This window comes from Corvus brachyrhynchos, unplaced genomic scaffold (genome assembly GCF_000691975.1).
Source record: "Corvus brachyrhynchos isolate BGI_N302 unplaced genomic scaffold, ASM69197v1 scaffold80, whole genome shotgun sequence".
Classification (NCBI taxonomy): domain Eukaryota; kingdom Metazoa; phylum Chordata; class Aves; order Passeriformes; family Corvidae; genus Corvus; species Corvus brachyrhynchos.
Window position 1 is genome coordinate 1,299,918 of NW_008236769.1, and position 11,475 is coordinate 1,311,392.

At 37.5% G+C, this 11,475-nt stretch overlaps 1 protein-coding gene and 1 long non-coding RNA gene across 3 annotated transcripts in view; one reads left to right on the forward strand and one right to left on the reverse strand.

The window, feature by feature from the left end:
* Window positions 1-11,469, reverse strand: part of TBC1D19 (TBC1 domain family member 19) — a 46,720-nt gene extending 35,251 nt beyond the window's left edge. Inside the window, exons 1-3 of one of the 2 annotated variants that reach the window (XM_008645008.2) lie at window positions 11,458-11,469; window positions 1,778-1,850; window positions 966-1,011 (exon numbers count right to left, since the gene is read on the reverse strand). In XM_008645008.2, the coding sequence (XP_008643230.1) occupies window positions 966-967 (2 nt within the window). In that variant the 5' untranslated portion in view covers window positions 968-1,011; window positions 1,778-1,850; window positions 11,458-11,469. Of the gene's footprint in view, window positions 1-965; window positions 1,012-1,777; window positions 1,851-11,457 lie in introns of those variants that run through there. The other variant, XM_017727542.1, reaches the window with a different exon arrangement.
* Window positions 2,939-8,288, forward strand: LOC108445030. The gene is made up of 3 exons (XR_001859759.1): window positions 2,939-3,167; window positions 7,725-7,813; window positions 7,949-8,288. It is a non-coding gene; the product is annotated as an uncharacterized LOC108445030 (long non-coding RNA).
* Window positions 11,470-11,475: the final 6 nt, after the last annotated feature.

Consider the following 11,475-nt stretch of genomic DNA (forward strand, 5'->3'; position numbering starts at 1 on the left):
CTTGCTGCAAATTTGTTCTGGACTATTCTGCCCCAGTGTGTAAAATGGAATCAATACCAACAGATTTGAGCAATGCCATTTCTTGGTTTTTCCACAGTGCTCATGAAATCATGGTGTTCATAGTTAATTTCAATTTCCCAGGGCTAATGTCATTATTTTGCTGCTTATTTCCGTGTATTAGCCCTAGAGATAGGTAAATATTTTCCCCTGGAAAGTTATGATGAAGATGAATCCTTACTAACAGATAGAAGCATTTTTCTGAATTAAGTCCCTCATACTACTAAAGATACATTTATCTAAACTTCTAAACTGGTAACTCTAACAAGCTTATTTAAATTAGCACAAATATGTTTGCATACACATTTATTATTTTATAGTTACATTTATGGCTATATCTGTTATGAAATTCACCTTTCCACTGTGCTAGAATGTAAAGAAAAACTATGCTTCCCAGAAGTCTAATCCAAAGTTCGCTGCACAATAATAAAAAAGGAAACTTGACAAATTTTACCATGTTTATAACCATATCCCAAGCATGATAAGCACTGACCTGGCAAGCCTAGAGATCTAATATCTTAAGGATTTTCAAAAATAATTAATACAACAACTATGTGCAGTGCTGTGATAAACAAACACCTCAATTAAAACTCATTTGCAGCAACTACCTATTTGCACAAGACTTACATTATGACCCTTGGTACCTCTGGAAGTAAAGCAGAGAAGAAAAACTAAAGTAACTATAAAATGTGGTGATATTTAGTTCACTCATTCTTTAAACTGCACTTGAGTCCAGTATTTTCACTAGGATGAAAAAGAAATAATGGCACTCTAAAAACAGAAATTAAGCAGGTACCCTTGCTATGACAGATCTTTCAGAGTCTAGTAACACCATACACCTCTATATACAAGTGGATCAAAAGCAAATCATGTGAGTAGAACTCATGAAGTAAAAATACTAAACTTACATATTGAGTTCACTATAAACAGCATTCTGAAGCTTCTTTTCCCAACCTGTTAAAATAAAAGAACAACCAGAAGACAACTTTAGGAATTAATACTAACGGAACATCAATCAGAGGCTGCTTTGCAGTCACTGGAGTTTTATGTCTGGTCTCAGTTCATGTCTACCTACCAGACAGACAGGAAAAGACAAGGAAACCTTAACCTAACTAAGATAGGAAAACTGCAAGTTGAAACCTCTATGAAGACCAAATATCCTCTATTTCCATATGCTGTTCAAATAATTACAACACAGTTTTGGTTAAAAAATGTACATTCTATTTTTTCAAAGTCATCATTTTATTAAACCAACAATTAATATTAATAGACACGGTGTTCCTGATGATTATAAATCTTAGATCACTTATCATAAGATCCTCACATTATAGTTACATAGCCTACAACTTCCAATGCAAATTGGAAATTTAGCCAAAGGTAAAACTTTCAAGAGTATCTCCATGAAAGTTAATTTCCATTTTCAGAAGTGGCTGAACTCTCATTTTACTCAGAATTTTCAAAAAAAATCACCAATACCATATAAAATGATAAAAGCACTTCTTTGTATAGTATGTTTTTCAAAATGCAGATGGAATCCACCATTTTCCCTTTTAATTTTCTCTATCTGGCTTAATGATCTGCAAGCACTGAATGTCTGCTTGTGGCTACTGTCGGTGACAAGACACCCAGCTGCACGAACTACTATTTTCATCACTTATACCACATATGTTCTTACATAAATCTATACTATTCACAAATGTATCAATGAAGTATTACCAACCTGATGTCTTCAGAAAATCCTTAATGTCCTCTTTTAGTGATTCCAGCTTAATTTCTGGTTTGTGTAAGCTAACCTAATATGAAAAATAAATAAATAAGCATCAAGCACAAAAGAGAAATTACATTAAGTTACACAGTAAGTAATAAACATGCTTAAGGTTACACACAAAGCAAACTCCTTCTTTGAGCAAATGGATATTGCACTCAAAAATATCAGTTAACATTTTCTCACTCAGTGTCTTTGCCTTTTACATCAATGCTGAAAGGTGTATGTGGGGAAGGAGAGAGAAGGGAGTAGAATATGCAATGAGTGCATATAAACACATATGTTTAATAATCTGAGCAAATAACCCACATACTTAGCACAAATGCTGGACACATTAAGGAATTGGTCATAAGGTATCCACGGAAAAAACTAGAAGCCAGCCACTGTATTTCACCTGAAAGAATAAAACTGAAAACATTCCATAATTTCTCACATAACCTCCCACAGTTCACCTCTTTCAGATAAGAAATGCCATTTTCAAACCAAAAAAACCTGACTGTGCACCAATCATTCCCTACTGCAGCTGTGACTACTGGGTATATATAACCTCTTGTAATGAAATGCACTCAACAGAGATGATTAGGCACTAACCAGCTTTACAACCATACCATGACACTACCACACAGATGGTGCTGCAGATCCTTCAGCAACAGCAGGACCAGCTGCTATAGCATCTCCTTGTTCTACAGCTAGACCAAGAGGAGAAAATACATCCCAAAGGTCCAAAATGACAAGAAGAAACTCAGAAGTTTCTGTGAAGTGCCTTCTAATATATATTCTCCTAAGCACAGTACGTGGCAATAGCTGATTAACATCAGATAATAAAGCTAAAAGTTTAGAAAACAAATAGCAACCCTGGCTGCTAACTTGAAAATAACACCGGAAGATCTGTGTGCAACTTACTCCACAGCCATGACAGCTCCAGGCATATGTTACAAGCATATGGCCCTATCATCTACATAGAAATGTGAGACATCTCTTACCAAAAGCTACTCAACAATACGCCGTAGGCATATCAGATACTGATTCTATTGCAGTAAGTTATCCTGCAATTAAAAATAATCTTTCACCAACTTGTGCAATTTGTCAGCCCTAACAGCACTGCTGACAGCATGGTGTGCTTTAAGTCCTTCACACACAACTCCAAAATCCTATAAATTGCCTTACAGTTTATACATAGGAAAGGGTGTTTCTGCACTGAAAAAGGTGGTCTAGGTGAATTCACAATGCAGAATTTTAAGGAAACCTTTCCATTTTCCCCAGATGAAAAGAGGAATGGACAACAATGCAGAGAATGACAGCACCAGCATTTCTGCTCCTCTTTCAAGTCCCCTTGCCACTACAGGTAAGGAAGGCATTTCTGTTTGGTTTATCGATTGCAATAGCAAAGAGACTGTAAGCATGCTTCTGAGAAAGAAAGGTCATCATAAGCACAGACTATAAGGTGTGGTGAGTTGCATAACTCTCATGTCAGATGACAGACACATATTCCATTCAGCACTATGGTAAAAGCTGGCTAAGGATCATTGCTAATGTCAGGGAAACAAAGACTTTTATGGGAGTTCTAGGGCAGCTCACAAAACACCCTTTTAAGCAAAAACCTCAAGGAGTATTTTATGAAGGATTCCTTCTGAAGCTACTTCGATGGAAAGCCCTACATCCTTTTTGGACAACGTTTGTCAGGCTGAGGGTTTTTTCTGCTGCAAGGCAGTGGTTTTGTACGTCTCCTATAGGAATTTTAAATAAAGTAACACACATCAAGCAGGGCAGATTTTGCCATACTGTTCCTCAGAAGATTTTGTGCACCTTTTTGTAAATGTTAGCTTTGTCTTTGAGTTATATATGGCTAATTCTAATCTCAAGGTCCATGGGGTGTTTATCTGTTAGGCCCGGTACACTTTTTAGATATGCAAAAAAACCCCCTCACAAATACAACTCATTGACAGATGAATCACGCAAGAAAAGAAAGCTCCAGTACAATCTACAAGAACAGGGGAATTTTTGGAGATTCCTGGCAATTCTGGAAATTGATACAGCATACTGCATTAAAAGGCATTAAGGAGTTCAGTCCACAGACTACTTCCCATTTTCCCTGTCAAGCCAAAAGAACAACAGGGGTCTTTCTTGTAAACCATTGTTCCCAACAGAGCCTGTTCCCCAGCTGCAGAACATAAAATCCAGCTACTCTCCTGTATGCAGCAGAAAGGCAGTCAAAATGGAAACAGGAGAGCACAGGGAAAGTTTTCTCCAAGGATTACATTAGTGCATCAACCTCCACCTTTGCCTCTTCATGCTCATGTATTCAGTCAAGTTCTACGTCATTATTCCTAGCCCTGCTGCAGCTGCAGCCAATATTCTTGGGCTAATTTTTAATTTATCAAAACATCTATCTTTAGCATCTTTAGCATGTCCTTTCCCTTCTCTTGGCTGAAAAAAGCTCTACTGAGACAAATTTTCACATATGAAATGTGAAAATTCCCCCCCCAGATTATGGAGCCACTTTTGTCTCCACTTTTTGGCTGCAGCCAATATTCTTGGGCTAATTTTTAATTTATCAAAACATCTATCTTTAGCATCTTTAGCATGTCCTTTCCCTTCTCTTGGCTGAAAAAAGCTCTACTGAGACAAATTTTCACATATGAAATGTGAAAATTCCCCCCCCAGATTATGGAGCCACTTTTGTCTCCACTTTTACCAGTTCAGGGCTCAATTGCAAAAGCCTCCTCCCATTTACACTCTCCCTTTTGTTTACTTCCGTACTATGATCAATACATTCCTAAGTGCTAAGCCGAACAAGAGAGCCACAGAAACTGTTGGGACTCATTGCCCACTGGACAGCTGATCACTTTTCAAATCAGAAATTAGATACCTGAGAATGTGGCAAACAGTCCAGCCGGCAGCTGCACCCAGCTTTAACACAGACCATACTCTAGCTCTGTGTAACACAACAAGGGAAAATACTCACTTTGGTAAGTGAAAGGAACTCTCTTCAGAACTGTTTTGCTGTAACTTAACAGTATGGTACCTCATTGGAATTTATATGGGTGTTTATGGGAACTAAACTGAGGAATCAAGGGAACTTAGCAGAGCTGATGTTCCAAAATTATTAGTCCAGGTCTCCCACATAATCTTGCTTTTCCTTCGGATTAACTGATCTAACTTATTTCTGTGTTGTACTGTGCTGGAAAACACATTTAGGTGTTTATATTTCAGGTAGGGTTGGTTTGTTTTAAACTGTGTGGTACAACATACTGACTAAGTCTCATTTGCATTGCTATCCCCTGCAATTTTTTGGTAGAATGAAAAATATGTTGACAGAATTTTATTTATATAAAAAAGCATTACTACAACTTTATGCAGATAAAAATGCCTGGCTAATAGTTATTGGGAAAAAAACCCACACTGATTTATACTCATGAACGGAATTAATTTCCTGCATGATCAAAATGCAGCAAACACCCAGGTAGAACTACCAATTTCAATACACACATCTTGATGAAAGAGTATCTTACTTCTATAAGAAAAATAGTATCTGTTACTATAAGGAGACTATCGCAAGCAGGGCAATAGAGAGTGAGCAATATAGAGGAACAATCCATGAAGGCAAAGGGTGAAAGCTAGAACAGGGAGTAAGTCAAGTATTCAGAGGCTGAGTCAGGCCAATACAGAGCCCTGAAAGGAAACAGGAATGAAAGTAGCACATTTCAGCAAGAAATAACAATTATTTTTAATAAATGTTAATGCCTAACAATTTTTCCCTGTAAAACTAGCATTGTGCATAATCTTATAGATAGGGCACCAAGGTCCAGGTGTTGGATGTCTGTGTTCCTCTACAGTGCTGGTCAGCTTCTTGCAAATCAAGAAGCATCTGTCTCTTCCACATTCCTTCATAAAACAAGATATCATTACAGCATTTCTTGGCACCCCCAACTCTTCAGCTGTACAGCACAGTAGGATAGTTTGGGGACTTCCAAAATTTTGCCAAATTTGCTGGTGGCTAAGGTACCTCTAGCAATCTTGTGTGTACATCTTTGATTTTGGAAAGGTATCCTGAGATCTGGGCAGTCACCACCTAAGTGATACTCTAAATGTACTCTCTGTACTCTCCATCTGGATGCCAAGATGGAAGAAAATCCAAACACTCAACACTGATGTAGCTTAAAGCAAGCAAAAGGATAGCACAACAGTAAGATTAACAGGCTGGTGGAAATAGTAAATTGATTCACAGAGGAACTCAACACAGAGATCAACCTATTGGCAAATTAGCATCTAAATTTGAAAGTTGAAAGTGGCATTCAGTCATCATGACTGGAGCAGCATTGATGATGCAAGACATGATCAATCAACCACAGCACTCAAAGAAGTATAGGAAAATAGCTAGAGGACCAGCAACATACTACAAAGAGGAGGCTTGACAGAACAAAGTGTTCCAGCATAACTCCTGTGTTAAACTACTTCTATTCTCAACAAGAATAAACACTGCAGAGAAGTGATCCAACTATACTGAAATGTGGAACTGCATCAAGTGAACATGTATTTTTATCCTGCCACAAACAGTTCTGCAAATAACTTTACACAATCTAAATATTTTTACATCCACCATAAAATTATGCCTTTTTTGTTTAGAGAAACATGTACCCTCTCAAACCATTTATTACTGTTCATTATGATTTTACACAAGTGCACAATGTTTTTCAGTTTTATTGCTATTATTTCCCAAATTACAATAAAGCACAATCCCCAAATATAATCCATCTTTAGAAGAAGTAAATCCAATGAAAGCTAATAAATATTCACCTTTCCTTATATACTCCATTCTACCATAACTGGACTTTATCAGGATCAAGCTGATTTGATAAAAACAACTTCAAGCACAACCACAACAACTTTTACATAAACACTTGCTAAAAACTTAAAACCCTGCAACTTCAAGGGAGAGATTTTAGTTTTGGTTATACATTGCTGTAACAGAAAGAGGAATCATTCTGAGCCTAACTAAACATATTTCAATAAGTGTGAAACCCTGATTACACTGTCATTTTCCAACCCTTCTACATTTCTACATGAACTACACTAAGGGAAAAAGTACTGTGAACTTTCTTATAAAGTACTTATTTTACAAGTAAAAATAACCTATTAGATATAGAGAGCTACAATCAGCCTCATACAGGAGTAAACAGCTTCAAATGCTATGCTGCGCTAAAAGATATGAGGATATATTTTAATAATGTAATTTTAGCGTTTAATAAATTTTCTAGGTTTTATCTGTATATAAAACTACTGCTGAAAATAAAATACACAAGGCAAAAAACTTTAGTATTCCACATTACTAAAAAAGTACTACTCTACCAATCAAGCTTGCATTGCTTCTGAACTCCATCATCTGATCAGCACATACTCAACTGCATTCAATTTAAAATTCACTGTAATACAAATATTACAGCTGAAACACTTAAAGGTACAAGCTCTATCAGCAGGTATAGTAAATCCTTTGCCAAATACAATGCATGAAAATGAACCATTAATTATCCATGATGACTCATGAACCTACATTTGTTTGCTAATTTTTATTAAATAAATGCTACATTGCACAGAAACATTCTCCTCCTTAATTTGATCTTTTATTTCAATTGAGATTGGTATCAATTTTTTTTTCACAGCAAAAAATGTCATGAAAACAATATGCTAAGATATCTTGCAAACCATTCACTCCACCTAAATTATTCTAAGCTTATTTACCTACACTCTCTTTAGAAGCACAGTCAGGCACTACTCCAGCTCCAATGTTCCTAGTGCTCCCAAAGCAAGTCCTCTCCTCCTTTGCCCCATCTGAAGTCTTGTAAAGACCCTTACCTCTCCCTTTGATCAGTATTGTCCTTAAACCCTTCTGGTTCTACCACAGGTCTGCTCAAAGAATGATGGCACATTCCCCTCCTCCAGACAGTATTTCTGATCATGACATCTCCTCTCCACCATTCTTCATACCTTCAGGTACCGCCTACAATCTATTCTCACTCTCAAACTTAATTGCTACAGTGGGGTGGGATGGGGTATCAGGCCTGATTTCTGCACTTACATTACCCCTCTTTACCTACTTTAACAGCCCTTATCGTGCTTTTCTTTAAGTGCCCTTTCAGGTTGTCCAACTCCAGACATACCCACAAGAAACAGATTTGAGAACATTTACATAGACAATGCCCATGGGGACTCCTTGCACTGTGAGTCTTCCTCGTTCCATTTGAAACATAATTTAGAACATTTATCTTTCATTTTATTGCCTCATCCTGTTTTTGAGAAGTTCTCCAGGAATAAACTACTGAAGCTTTTGTTTGTTGTCTGGTTTTGTTCGGATTTTTTTTAACTTTACTTGTTATTTGCCTCTGGTCACTAGAGGTCCTGGGCAACTCTGAGTTAGATTGATTTCTATTAGAAGTTTGCATGGGACAAAAATTAATATTGATTAATAAAGCTCAAATTCCTTCAAACACTATGAAGAACAAAGTTTCTGAATTGGCTGCAAAATGAAAATGTGCTAAAGTGGTAGCATATTTTTCATTTCTCTGAACTGTTCATTTTTATTGTCAGTTCACTGACACAGATTTTCCCTAAAACAGAATTGAAGCAAGATTTCACAAAATAATTTGTTTTAAAACTGCATTTTGTCCTTGAAGATGTCCATGTCTTAGTTTTTCTAGACACCTCTAAATCTCTACCTTAAAAACATTTGCAATTCAGACAGAGAAGAGAAAAATTAAGATAAAAACAAACAAATTTAATTACAAACTTGCACAGTGAAGTTGTGCTCAGAAAATGAGATATCTCCTCTGCTACCCCACTAACCCCAGCAGCAATTCTACCTGTCGAAAAGTTACTACCTAATATTTTGGTTCTTTGTGACTGTTACTCTTTCCTTTCAAATACCTTACAAAATATGTTCAGGAGAAATTCCAAAGCAAATGGAAGGCACATTAGCACTCTTTTCCGCATTAATCTCTCTTATTAACTGCAGTAATATTATCAATATATCAAAACTCAACCTACAGAAATTAACCTAACATTTATTTATTTATTCATTCATCACTTACAAGCATATGACACTCCCTCTACTTCAATCCTTGGGATAAAAATGTGATTATCTTGGTATCCCCAGAGGTCAAGCTGTGACAGCAAATCATTTGATGCCCATGCCAAAGTTATTTCAAAGAGATTGTGTATCACAGCCCTTGACACTAGCTCAGGCTCCCAGTGACAGCCAAGCAAAGCACTGGTTTGATCAGTTCATAACCACAGGGCTACTCTATCACCTCTCACAAATAATGTCAGGATACTGTGTTTTCCCCAAAATTCTATTAACTCATCAATGAAACTGTTCATTCTGAGCTCTCCTTCCTAGACAATAAAAGAAGAGATGAATTTACAAAACATAGTTTTTGTTAATAACTAAAATACTGTTTGTAAGACTATATGTTCTCAAAATTTCAGGCAATATTTTAATGGACATTAAGATCCATTTTGACTCTAATGTTTTCTGAGACAGTAAATATTTTTGAGGAACAAATATCAGCAACATCATTTCCTACGCTAAGAGATGAAGAATATTTGTGAAGTATAACTGCAGTATAAATACCCAAAACAAAAGTAAGTTTCACTCTATAGCACTGAAGTGATACCAAAGAGTTCTCAAAATACAGTGTGCATCTCCCAAAATCGTTTGAAATCCCCTAAAATGGGACCACCCTTCAAAATCACAAATGGTGCAGATCGAGCATTGTTAACCAGCAGACAAAAAGCCCCATCACATCCTACCAGTAAACTGGAGTTCAGGTGTGATGCACAGCAACAGCTAAGATTTCATATTTGACAGTGCAACTCCAGCAATACCCCATGTAATGTGAGGAATATCAAGCACTAATTTAATACAGAGTGAAGCAAAACTCAGAAACCTTCAGAATTCTGCAGAGCTGCTAAAGGATGGACATGAGACAAGCCACTCCAATGCATGGTATAGCACTAGCATGTCTAAAAATACAAGTCTCCCATACAGGAAAGAACATACATGCATGCAAGGTCAATAAGAAAACCCTTTCTATCATGAACACACAGATTCCTGACAAACACGGTGTACATTTGGCCCTACTAATTTAAACTACAATCTCCAAGAGAGAATTCATTTGATTGAGAAATCCCATCATTGATGTATCTATAAACTTTCTGATCACTACACTAATCCATAGCTCTGATTCAATATTCTATTATAAACCTTTCAAACACAACTCCTAAGAATAAACTTGAATATTTGTTGCCCTGTTTCTTTTCTTTCCCCTTAGCACTCCATATGACTAGAATGGTCATTTGACCTATATAAACACTTTTTCTTCTTCTCCATGCTTCCTCCTGTCTCAAAAAACCCATGCAAAGTGTAAAATGACTGTGAAATCAGGCCCTGCCAGAGACAGGGATGAAAGAATGCACGCGGAAGGGAGCGCCTACGGGTTTGTTGTAAGCAGTAACGGAGTTATTAAAGGAGAGTTCACTGTTTTGAGGACAAGGTCTGCTCTCCACTCCTCATGTCAGGCTATTTAGGATACTCAACTTCCCAACATTTAGCAGAACCCAGCCTCTAACCTCTCCCATAATTCCAGCCCCCTTCAAGTCATGCACATTTGCTTACTCAAATACTTAGAAAGCCCTGTAAACAGAAGCAAGGCAGACACACATTGATAAAAGTATTTAGAGACCAAATCATCAAATTTAAATACAAAACAAACAAAAGACAGGCAGTGATGTCACTTGCTATAGAAAGCTTTAGGGACATTCAAAGAGGAAAATCATGTTTCATTTAAAAATGCAACAAAACTAATGGACACATAATGGACATGGCATCCTAAAAAAAAATAAAAACACCAACAAAAAAGCCCCGTATAATTTTAAGCAATGTTGGGGGGGGAAAAAAAAAAACAACAGGAAAAGCACAAGATTTTATAAAACCCAACCCAAAATATTTCAGTAAGGCACAATATTTGTTACAGCACCATGACTAGATTATTATGATGACGAAAACTGACGCAATTTTAATCTGAAACGTACTAAATTAAATTCAGCTGAAATATGAAAATCTGGCTTCAAGTACGGATAAGTTATTAAATATTAAATAAAGCAACTGTTTTCCCAGCTACTAAAATGTACTTCCATGCGTGGTTTTTTTTCATTTATTTTCCCTTCTTTTCACCAAATCCTCATTTTCTCAGGGGCACTAGAGGAGCGGGGGAGGGTGGGTGGAATTTAAAGCTCTCCAAATTAAAGATTAAAAAACCAATTCGTTTCAGGACCTCTATTTGAGGAAGTGAGATTTCAGACGTATAGTCTTCATATTCACTGCGAAATCCTTGGCTCCCAAAGGAAGACACAATAAACACGGCTCTAGAAACCAAACACACGGCTCTCCGGCCCCGCCGAGGAGGAACAGGAGCGGGAGGAGGAAAAGAGGGAAGGGACGAGTGGCACCGGGAAGCCCCGGACCCCCTGCCCCCGCGGAGGCCACACGGGCCGGGAGCGACGGCCGGGAACAAAGCGCCGGGGAGGGGCAGCGCGGAAGGGAGGCGTGCGTGGGGGCACAGCGGCAGGTCAGGGCTCACCCGGGCCTGTCGCTCCAG